A 12121-nucleotide genomic window follows, 5' to 3' on the forward strand; every position below is an offset into this window, starting at 1 on the left:
CCTGTCTCTGTGGGAGGAGGAGGAGGAGGAACTGCCCAGCTGTCTCTGAGGCGGCGTGGGGGAAAAACCTCCTGGACTGAGGCCAGGGCAGGGCTGGGGGTGAAGCTGAGCGTGGCTGGACCCTCTGTGCCTGAGATCTCGGCTGGAATGGGGATTGTGCAGGTGGGACTCCCTCCTATGAGCCGACAGGCAGACACAATGACAGGGTAGAATGAGGTCCTGGTGTGCAGGGATGCAGAGGAGGCTACTCAACTGGGCCACACAGTCCTGCCAGGGAGGCAGATGGCCTGACAGGTCAGCCCATGGCACGGTGAACCTTCCGGCGCTCAGGCCTTGGCACAAGAATCAGCCACTGGAACCGCCCATCCCTGGGCCTCCTGCTAGCATTGGCCAAGGAGTCCGGGGCTCCGGGAAGTTCTGAGCAGGCATGTAATGTGGGTGCCAGGGATCTGAGCCCTGGACAGAATGTGCTCATCCCTGGAGTGAGGGTGATGAGGGGAGAGAACAAAGAGCTAAATCTTGAGCAGGTCACCATTCAGTGGTCAAGAAAAGGGGGAGGGGCTAACAAAAAGAGGATGATAAGGAACTGCCATAAGGGGACACCAAAGTAAGAGGAGGGAGTGACAGAGGAGGGAGTGACAGAGGAGGGAGTGACTTGCTGGATTGACAGTTTGAGGAGGCAGAGGGCTGAGGTGGAGGTTTAGATTTTGGGGCCTAATTTTATCCCTTGCAACTGGGAAAGCAGGCTGGCCCCTAATTCCTCTTCCAGAGCAGCCAGTGTGTGAAGCCAGTTTCGTATTTTATTCTGAGAGAGGAGTTCCATGGGAGCCCTTGGCTGGCCTCATCCCAGGGCTCTGTGCAGAAGCCCAGCCACAGTGATGTCAGCTCTTCGTTGTCATGTTGGCAGCACACAGGTCTGGACCAAGCTCCTGGACCAAGGCTGCCTCACCCACCCCAAGGGCACAGAACTCGCAGATCACAAGGCGCTTCACCTCACAGGGCCTGTCATTCCACTTGCCATTGGTGTACATCTCCACACAGTCCTCATTGCCGCCATAGCTGTTGGGCTCACCAGAGGCCCAGTTTGAATAGACCAGGGACTCCCCTCCTGGATAGATGAACTTGCCCTCCGTCTGGGAGTCAGTCATGCTCAGGAATGCAGCACCCTTGTTCTCAAACTCGACCAGCTGTTTCAATGGCCTCGTTCTCAGCTGCAGAGCGTGGGGAGGGCAGCTGCCCCCCAGCCTGTGCACACACTTGCTGTGCCTCCTGGAAAGGCTTTACAAACCTTGCTGTCTTGAAGACCTTCTGGCCAACACTTTGGCCATGGAGGAAAAGCTCCACTAGGAGAAGAGCACAGTCAGGTTGGGGTTCTGGGGGCACCTGCCAAAGCTCCATGGCTCTGAGACCTTTGTGCTCCAACCAGAGCCCCAGGCCTCCCATATAGGGCCTCAGAGCACCACGGTGGACAAAGGTGAGACCCCGGCTTCGCAGTGTGCTCTGGGAGGTAGATCTGCCTGTCTAGTTACAGGTGAGAACACTGGGCTCAGAGAGATTAAGTAAGAGGCTCAACATCATGTGACCATCACAGGTAGAGTTGGTGGTCACCCTTATCTGATCTCACACTAGAGCTGAGACATGCTCTTTCTATTGCACCCCACGTTGCATGGCAGAATCGCTCTCCCAGGTACTGGGTGGGACCAGGAAGCTTTGGCATCGTGCAGCCTCTGAGAGCTGAAAACAAGGAAGGTGCTCACTCTGATCTCATTTTGGACCCTGCATAACAGCAGGGCATGTGGCATTGACAGGGAGGTCCGTGCCGGGTGTGGATGTGGGAAAGAAGAGGTGAGGGTGGGCCATCTGAGGGCAGTGCTGTGCTAATCTCTGCACTGTGTGCGCCCAGTGCTGGCCTCTAGGTGGGCATGCGGGTGAGGCTGGAGAGCTGGGAGAGAGGACAAGGACAGCTGAGAGGTGTGCATGGGCGTCAGGGGCAGGAGAGAGTCAATGCTGGAAAGAGCTCTGTCTGGGAGTCAGAGGGCCAGGTATTCAGCCCCGCCTTGGCCATGACTGTCCAGGTGGACAAGGGAAAGTCACTTCCTTTTTCAGGGTTTCCAGTTCCTCATCTCTAAGATGGGAATACAATTTATAAAAGCATCACCTGTGTGACATTTAACTATATGTTTTCATTCCATCTCATTTTCTATCCCTTTGTTGTTGCTGTTGTTGTTATTGTGTGTGTGTGTGTTAGTGTGTGTGTGTGTGTGTGTGTGCTTTAATATTTTTTTAGTGATGTCAGAGAGGAAGGGAGAGGGAGACAGAGATAGGGACATCAATGATGACGGAGAATCATTGATTGGCTGCCTCCTGCACACCCCTATTGGGAACCATGCCCATAGCTCAGGCACATGCTCTAACTAGGGATGGACCCATGATCTCCTGGTTCATAGGCCGACAATCAACCACTGGGCCACGCTGGCCGGGCTCATTTTCCATCCCTTTGACTTCTGGGTTCTTGCATAAAAGCCTTCAGGGCTCCTGAGAGGGTTGTGCTGCAGCCCCAAAGGGCTGGTGAGGAGCCCAGGCTGCACCCGGACCCACTGTGACCCTTCCACAAGGGTTCAGGGGGCAGACTCTCCAGAGGCTCAGGAGGGCACCCAGAGCAGCCCTGGACAGGAGTTCCTCTGCCATTCACTACATGCACCCATGTCGGTCTGTGTGTGCATACACGAATATGGCCACGTGTCCATCTGAAGGTACATGGGAGCACTGAAGGTCCACCTTCTATGTTGTATATGCGTGGGTGCTCATGGGTGTAGATGATGTGAGGTGAGTGATGGCATGTGTGTAATACACACATGTGTGGCAGGTGTATATTACGAATTTTCCTTTGTTTTCCTAAGTGTGCATATGAGGGAGTGAGCACACATGCATGTTTGTGGAGAGAGGGAGATATACTAAATGTTTGAAACCTCACCCTTGGTACATGGGTACTTAGTGGTTTTAGGTACATAGGAGCCCTAATTCTCACCCCTGCATTCTCTCCTCCTACAGAAACTCCTCTTTGGATCATTGAGATTTGCTGAATTACTTGAGCTCAAAGCTGACATGGGGTAAGCGGGGAGGAGGGGGGGAAATTAGGGTCTGAGGTGGAGATGCCCACAGGCACAGGCACTGGGCTGTGCTCCTGGAGCCTCTGACTCCTCAGCACCCAGGTTGGGGGAGAGTCTCCACCATGAACACCCAGGGAGCAGCGGGAGAGCCCAGCACTGGCAGAGCCCAGAGGCAGCCTGCCCCCTGCCGGACCCAGGGCCTGTCTCAGGTGAGACTCTCAATGGCCACATGCCAAGGTCAGACCCTCACAGCCTTGAACCCAAGCACAGCATCCCAGCCCCAACTCTCAGGACGGTGTCAGGAGTCGCTGCTGCTGTGGGCTGGGCACAACATCTTGAGGAGTTCGCACACCCAGCCCCATAGAGATAAGAAATGCATCCTGGGTAGTGGGGTGTCCAGGGACCAGCACAGGTTGGCAGGAGGGGAAGTCTGAACTGCACTGGGCTTGGGGCATTGATCTGACTCGGGTCACAGGTGGCTTTGATGGTGGGGCTGGAGCCTGGTAGTCTTGAACATGCTGGCGCCAGCCCACTGAACTGGTGTAGGGGCCACACCCTGCTACGTGTCCCTTGAATCTGCTTCCAGCTCCTGGAAGATGTGGCTGCTCTGCTCTGCCCCACTCTATCCTTAGTCCCAGGTGCTGCCCAAGGCCCAGGTCCAGCCCATCGTCCAAACCCTCCACCCCCTTAGAGCCCCCAATCCTAGAACCAGGCCTGCCTCAGGCCCGGCCAACTCCAAACCCAACCCAGACCCCACCTGGGGCCTGCCCTTGGCGACTGGCTCAGGTTCAGTTCCAGGTCCAGAACTCACTTTTCTTATACTGAAGGAAGGCTCCCAGCAGGCGTCCTACCTGCTCCTGCAAGGCTTCCACCTGCTGCCTCAGAGCAGTGATGTCTGCAGGAGAGAGAGGTTCAGTGAAGACCAGTCCCTCACATCCAGGGGAAGAGTCTGGGTCACAAGGGAAGGGTGCTCAGTGACAGTTATTCCTTGGGGAGGGTAAGGAGCTGGACCCCAGGAAGCCCACAGCCACTGACACAGCTGGCCCTGCTGCCCACAGGGTCCTTGAGCTGTATAGTGAGCACCCTGGCCCTGAGCAGGTCCTGGCATCCCACTAACTCTGATCCAGATGACATTTCACAGCCAATTTTGAGAGTCTGGGAGCACATTCCTGAAAGGGGGGTGGATTGCACGACCTTCTGGTACTCCCCATCCCTGGGTTATTTGGTGCTCACAGCTCTCTCATGAACTGGGAAGAGAGCTGAGCTGTCCCAGTGATCAGATGGGAAGCTGCTCAGGCTTGCCTTCCCCCGTGTATTAAGTCTAAGCCAGAGCTTCATATTCTTGCCTTCAGTCCAACAGCCTTTCCTGCTTTCACACATCACCCCCCACACAATGAGCTAACCACTGACCTAGAAGGCCTTCCTCCCTCTGCACCCTAGTGGGGTGCCCAGAGCTAAGGAAGGTGACCTTACCTGTTAGCCCACTCTCTCCCTTTTCTCCTCTGGACCCAGGATCACCTCTGTCCCCCTTCGGTCCTGAGAGGCCCCTGGCACCTGGAATTCCCGGTATACCCATGGGTCCTGCAGGGCCTGAGATCAGACAAGAAGAGGAGGGTGAGCTCGGCACACATTTTCCCACATTTTCCCCCTCCCAGCATATGGGCTGTGCTATTGTCCAGCAATACACCCTCCCAGTACAGTCTGTCCCATAGCCAGCCACGCATACTCTCTGCGCACTACTGACCCACCACCCAGCACCCTGCCTTCCCAGGATGCGGACTGTCCCTGCTGCTCACACCTCACTCTCCCCAGTTACAGAGCTCAAGCCCAGTGAGGCACCTCCTTGCACAGACTCCCCAAGGCCCAGTGTTGCAACTCTGAGCTGGCGGGTTACAGGGGAGGGACAGGCCTCCGCAGCTTCAGGTGGACACAGGAGGACCGAAGGCCCGCCCCAGCTTTTCCCATCACTCACCTGCTGGACCTGCAATCCCAGGGGCTCCATGCTCACCAGGGGCACCTTTCTCTCCTTTGGGACCTGGGGGGCCTCTTGTCCCTGCAGAGCCCTGCACATCTGGGGCACCCACTTCTCCTGAGGAAGGAACAGATTGAGACAAAGGTTGTTGAGAGTGTCTGCAGGCTGGATGATTTCCTCAGCTCCACCTGGAGAAAGAGAACTGGGGGCCTGTGCACCCCACTCTCTGGGTCCTCCAGAGCTGCGAGTGCGGGGGGCAAAGGCCGCAGCAAGGCCTGCCAGTGGTGATGGCCTGGCTTCACTGGCACGCTGAGTATCCTTAGGTCAAATAATGGGTAGCCATCGTCATTCCTCCTTCTCCTTCCGGACCTCCACACACCAACCTCCTACCTTTGGTTCTAGGCTCTCTTTTGGGGGTTGGTTTACCTTGGGGTCCTACATCCCTCTGTATTCTTGAGAGACCCTCTCTACCAGACAGCCTGGGCTCACCTGGAGGTCTCAGAGGTCCTAGGAAAAGGACTAGCCAGTCAATGCGTGGAGTCTTCTCCGAAGGGGGAGAGCGTGAGAAGGTGAGAGCAGTCATAGAGGTCAGAGAACAACACCATCCTACAGACACCGCCCAGCAGTATTACAGCCTTCCCTGTGTGAATCCAGAGCCACCCGCAGGGCACCCTCCTTCCTGGGATGGGTATGTGCATCCTTCTGCATGGCCTAGTGGCAGGCATTGCAGTCCACACCCACTGCTCACCACGTGGCCCCGAGTCTCCCTTCGGTCCAGGTTCTCCAGCAGGACCGTTGTCTCCTTTGGGTACATCCAGCATCTCCATTCTCCCTGTAGCTCCTGGTGAACCTGCAGCAGCAGAAGAAATGGGCATAAACCTGGCCCTGGGCCTAGGAGGAGCAGCACCTGCAGGGCTGGCCCCTACATTCCTTCAGGTTCCGCAGGTGTAGACATTCCACCTCCACACTCCTCAGTCCAGTGGTGACCCAGGAGACGCGTGTGCACATCCCCATTTCACAGGCGAGGAAACAGGCCTGCCAGAGCTGGATGGGGGGTCAAGCCAAGAACTGTCTGATTTCCATACAGTGCACTTTCCCTGTCCCAAGGCTGAGGATTTACAGCAGGGGATCTGCCAGCTTTTACCTTGGCCTTGGACTCGTTGCTTTCCTCTTCCTAGGACCAAACTTTATATCAGAAATGCTTCCTGACATGAGTCACCAGGGAAATGCAAATTAAACCCACGAGATATCATCTCACCCCCCCCTAGAATGGCGACTATGAAAAACACAAAAGATCTCAAGTGTTGGTGAGGATGTGGAGAAGAAGAACCCCTATGCACTGTTGGTGGGATTGTAAATTGGTGCAGCCACTATGGGGACCAATAGGAAGTTTCCTTAAGACATTAAAAAGATAATTAAAAAAAGTATGATCCAGGAAATACCGCTTCTGGGTTTTATCCAAAGGAAATAAAACACTAATTTGAAAAGATATCCGTACCCTCATGTTTATTGCAACATTTTTTTACAGTAGCCAAGAGGTGGAAACAACCTAATAGTGTTCATAATGGATGAATGGATAAAAGTGTCACACCCACACACACACTGAAATATTATTCAGCCACAAAAAAAAAATCCTACCATTTGCCACAACAAGAATGGATCTTGAAGAAATTATGCTAAGTGCCATAAGTCATACAAAGACAGAGACAGTATGATCTCACTTACATCTGGATTATAAAAAAACAAAACAAAGAATCTGAACCCTTAAATGCAGAGGTCAGATTATTGGTGGTTACATAAGATGGGAGCTGGGTGGTGGGCAAAACGGGTGAAGGTCAAAAGCTACAAATGTCCAGTTATAAAATATGAGCTCCCTTTCCTCCTCTCTGTAGTGCATTTAGGTAAATCCTTTAGATCAGGGCTGAGTGTGGGGTCACAGGGCCTCATCTTTGCCAACCTCTCATGTAGTAGAATTTAGTTAGATATTTCACACTCTGCACAGAAATCATTCAACCACATGAACAACTAGAAGTGCCGCAGCTTGGTTCTACGGGGTCCCAAAGAGCAGTCATTAACTCACGATTTGCTCCTTGGGGTGAGAGGAATCAGGAGATCCTAGGGGAGGAGTCCTGACAGCTAGGGGAGGGGAATAACACCTCAGGGCTCAGGGCAGCCTGTCATTTGCCAACTGATAATGAGGTGCTTTAGGTGGACTGAATGTCTAGGGGACTTCTTCCCAGGGAGGTGGGCTTCCATTTCCAGGGCTTTCACGGCAGAACATCCAGACATGCTGTGTTGGTTACAATTCCAGTGGCCACCCATGCCCACCAGGACAAGCCCAAGGTCCCAGCTCTACCTGGATCCCCATTCTCGCCTCGGGGGCCCTCTCTCCCATCTTGTCCATCACGACCAGGCAGGCCATTCTCCACAGGGCTACATGTGACCAGGGTGCAGTCATCAATCAAAGGTTTCTGAGGAAGGGTTGTCACTTCTTCTCCCCATGACCTTGGAGGCTGTGTGAGCAGGACCAGCACGGAGAGGAGAAGAAGCATGGCCTTCAGGGTGGACAGGAAGAGAAAGGACGTGCTCTTGGTTCCAGAACATGGGCTATTACATAACCCAGCTCCCGGAAGTCAGAGAAGCACTTTCCTACCACCTCGCCCCTTCTGTGGGATCAGGAGCAGCAGGACTCCGAAAGCAATTTAGGACAAGGCGGCCATACAGTCTGGCCTGGGAGGGCATGAGTTACCCAGCTGACTCTGACATGGTTATCAGCAACATCTACCTCTTCTCAGATGCCCTGTTTTGTCCCTTCTAGTGACTTCCCTTTCACTGCCATCACCATGTCTGGGATGTGAACTCCTCACTGAGGCCACCTGTCACATCAGGAAGGACTCATGAAGTGCCTTTGGGCAGGACAGTTTCTCTCTTTGAACCTCCGTCTCCCTCTCTGTATCAGCAAGGTGGCTGGGCAAACCCATTTCCTGTCACTTACAGCCTTGGTTGGACCAGCACTGGCGGTTTCAGTGCTTGTCTGTAAAGGAGGCAGAATGCTCAGTGACATGTGTCCTAACACAAGATGGGCACATGGCTATATGTTTGCCAGGTGGCCTGCCATTCCTGGACTAGACACTGTCTCCATGAAAAAAGTTCAAGGGGGAACCCAGAAAAAGTTCTCAGAAGAGCTGAGAGACCCTGGGATGCCTAGAGTGCTGCCCCTCCACCTGGGACGACTTGGGAAAGGGGCCTCGTGGAGGAGGGCATGTGAGGTGAGCTCCGTCAGGGAAAGAGTGGTTTCAGCTGGAGAAAAAACAGATGTTCAATAGGGTGTCCAGTGACATGTGAGAGGAACATCGCAGCTAAGTGAGGTCAGGGTGGGAGCAGGACCTCGTCACTCCTAATGGTGGGCTTCTTTCCTCTTGAGAGAAACTGTAAAGTGAGGAGCCAGAAAAGCGCCCAAGGGAGTGGCAGAGGCTGAGAAGAAGCCTGAGGGACAGAGCAAAGGAGAAGGGATGGCCAGGCAGCCTGAGGGGGAGGCAGTGGAGGGCCTTCCTGGCCACAGAAGTGCTTTCTTCTCCACCTGCTGGTGGTTCTGGGCTGCGGAGGACCCTGTTGGCACCAGTTCTTTCTCATTCTGAGTTTACCACTTCCTCAGGCATCATGGGAGTCTCTAAATACCAGGCGAGCTCACAGGCCAGCAGCGTGGCACTTGCTGGGGCAGAGGCTCGGCCATGAGCACCAAAGGCTCCAGCCAGAGCCAGGGCATTGCCCCCTGGTGTGCAGCTGCCACAATTCAAGGGCCCTGTGCGCACATCTGGGGAAGAATGAAAAGGAACAGGCATTCTGCCCCACAGCGCGAGATGGCACAGAAGGCACCATAGCGCATTGTAGGAGAAAGGGCCCTGGGCAGGAGCCACCTCACAGGGTTGGAGACCTAGGACTGGGATGAGGCCTCCTTGCTGGTCCTACAGCGGTAATGGGCAGAGCCACATCCCCTGAAGCGACATAATGTTCACTTTATGCCTCAATGTCAGACTAAAGTATTATTGAAAAATGATGCCTCTAAAAATTAACTGAATATCAGTAAACTTATCCCGTGGGTGTATTTTTAAAAGAAAATATAAAGCTAACAGAAAATCATGTTTATCCATGTCCAATGGGCAGTTGGTACCAGGATGACCCGGGCCTGGGAATGCCGGGGCTGTTTCTCCTCATCCACCTTCTTTTCTGAAGAAATCAGGGGTGGAGAGAGCCAAGGGAGAAGTTGAAATTGCATTCCCAACTGAGGCTTCCTGACAATGGCATCTGGGGTCGGGGTGGGTGTCATATCCCACTCACCCACCCTCCCCCAGCCCAGAAGGCTAATCTCCCACTGAGCAAAGGAAGCAGAGTGAGGGGCAGAAGAATGGTCCTTCTTCCCCACTATGCTGCTCTCTCACACCCACACCCACACCCACACCTCCCAGAGCAGAAGAGCTACATAGACCCTGTCTTCCTCAGCACCAGTACATTGAGCATCCCAAATGGGCAGGGGGACATTCAGTGGACACAGAGAAAACAAAAAGAGAGGCCGGCACTGATACTCACCATTGCGTCCTCTAGTGCCCAAGGTCTCCAGACAAATGAGCACTTCCTTGGCCCACACACACGGGCTATTTATGCTGAGCCACCAGATTTTGGTCTTTTAAGAACTCTTTTGGACAATTTCCTCCCTTGTTGACTAATTCACACTCACCCCCACCTGGGTTCTGGAAACTTGCCACTACACACATGTCACCTTAGAGTTTACAGAGCACCCTCAGTCCATGGCCTCATCTGAACCTCACTGAACCCTGTGAGATAAGTGTCATCATCAGTGTCTGGTTTTTACAGATTTCTATGAATCTGAATTCCAGAGAATGGCATCTGGGTTCTGGGTGGGTGTCATATCCCACTCACGAAAGACCAAAGCCAGGGAAGCAGAGTGAGAGGCAGATGAGGAAGCAAGTTGCACAATAACCTACAACTATTGCAGAAGCATATGCATTTGCATATTTCAAGAGTCAGGGCTTGCTGTGCCAACTTCTCTTTGTCCTTCACCTCAACATTACTGCCCAGATAGTGGGACAGATGACCCAAGAGCTGGGAGCTTCTTGGCATTTCTGGGCAGGGGTGGAGGAGCTAGAGGGGTTGCAGAGGCTGCAGCATTCTGTGAGGACAGTGTCAGGGGAGCTTCCACCTGGCTGGGGTCACTCTTTTGCTTCCTGGTCTAGATATTGGAGAGCCCCTCACTTGCTTTTTATGGGATGGATGTCATTACATCCTTGCCTTCATCTCTCCACTTCCTTAACTGGTGTTTCCTCTGTGTATTGCTCTAGGAAGCAGTTTGGACCCCTGAGCCACTGATACACTATTGGGGGCATCCCCCCAAAAAACACTCACTTCCAGTGGCCATGGGATAGTTGCCTGCCCGACTGCTGACACTGTCATTTCTGCTCCCTTCTAGATCCCTGTGGCTTCCTCTCTTGCATCAAGCCTTTGCCTAGGTCCACACACCAGCTGCCTATGCCCGCAGTGCTCTCCTTTGGGCACTCTATTGGTCGTGGCGATTGCTCCTGGGTGTACTTCCTGCTGTGGCATCTCCTTGTGGGTTGTAGATGCTCTAATGCCAGTTTCCTCAGCTGGTAGGAGAGGCTCTTGTTTCCCTTAATGGAATTTCTTTGAAGCAGGATCCCATAGTAGAGCCACTTGTGCCCCAAATGATAAAACTCTTTCATTATTAACATCCCCATCCTAGGATGCTTGTGTGCCTCCCAGAGATCTGGATCAGCATGGAGGCTGAACTGAACTGACCCATTGCTCTTCACTCCCCACAGAGCTTTCCTGACAAGTCTTAACCTGGTAGCTAAACAAACACCTATTTATTTCAGACTTTTATTTCAGAAGCCCTATATGTTTTCTGTGTTTGCAACTTAGCTTCTATTAACTGGTACCGCCTAGCCTATTAAGTACTCCCTCTCAATGCCCTGGCATCCCCCTATAACACAGACTGTAGTGTTTCCTTCATCTAACTCCACATTACAACAAACTCTAATTTTATTTATGATCCAACCCAGACACTCCTGTTACAATGATAACCTTTGCCTTCCTCAGTTACTCCACCATAGGTGAGAAGAGTCAGATCTGAAATGATGATCACAATGGCTTTCATGAATAAGAACCAGTCAGAAATGAAGTTTCTCATAGCTGACATCAAGAATACACTGAAAAAAATTTGTAAATAGGCTGGAAGAAGCAGAGAAGAGAATCAGTGATCTAAAAGACAATGTAAGAAAAACAATCGAGCAACAAAAACAAAAATTTTTTTTTGAAAAAACCAAGGATAGTGTAAGGGAACTTAGGGACAATATGAAGCATAACAATACACACAAAGAGGGGTACCAGAGGGAGGGGAGAGGGAGCAAGGCAGAACAAACCTGTTTGAAGAAAGAATGAAAGGAAACTTCCTACCCTGGAGAAGGAAAATGTTATACAAGTTCAGAAAGTGCCAATAAAGATGAAGACAAAGAGACCCACATCAAGATACATCACAATTAAAATGGCAAACTTTAAAGACAAAGACAGAATCTTAAGGGCAGCAAAAGAAAGACAGTCAGTTACCTACAAGTGAGCTCCCATAAAGCTGTCTGTTGATTTCTCAACAGAAACACTATAAGCCAGAAGTGAATGGCATGAGGTATTCAAAGTCATGAAAAGCAAGGATCTGAATCCAAGACTACTCTATCCAGCAAAGCTATCATTCACAATTGAAGGTGAAATAAAAAGCTTCCCAGACACACACACAAAAACACAAAAAAGCTAAAGGACTTTATTACCACCCAACCAGCATTGCAAGAAATGCTAAAGAGACTGTTGTAAAAAGAAAAAGAGAGAGAAGAGAGAGAACATAGGCATAAGGACTAAAAATGGCCATCAAAAACCATGCATAAAAATAAAAATACAGCACCAGATGTCTTCACTAGTAAATTCTACCAAATATTAAAATATTTGATGCCTATTC

At 52.0% G+C, this 12121-nt stretch overlaps 1 protein-coding gene across 1 annotated transcript; it reads right to left on the reverse strand.

Annotated features, from left to right (window-relative positions):
* Positions 1–881: 881 nt before the first annotated feature.
* LOC102427110 (pulmonary surfactant-associated protein D-like) lies at positions 882–10516 on the reverse strand. The gene is given in 10 exon segments (XM_023747806.1): positions 882–1196; positions 1198–1343; positions 3922–4005; positions 4584–4700; positions 5083–5199; positions 5473–5589; positions 5831–5932; positions 7439–7637; positions 8727–8896; positions 10504–10516. Coding segments are annotated over 10 exon segments (1380 nt in total).
* Between the last annotated feature and the right edge of the window lie 1605 nt (positions 10517–12121).

This window comes from Myotis lucifugus, unplaced genomic scaffold, assembly GCF_000147115.1.
Source record: "Myotis lucifugus unplaced genomic scaffold, Myoluc2.0 scaffold_989, whole genome shotgun sequence".
Classification (NCBI taxonomy): domain Eukaryota; kingdom Metazoa; phylum Chordata; class Mammalia; order Chiroptera; family Vespertilionidae; genus Myotis; species Myotis lucifugus.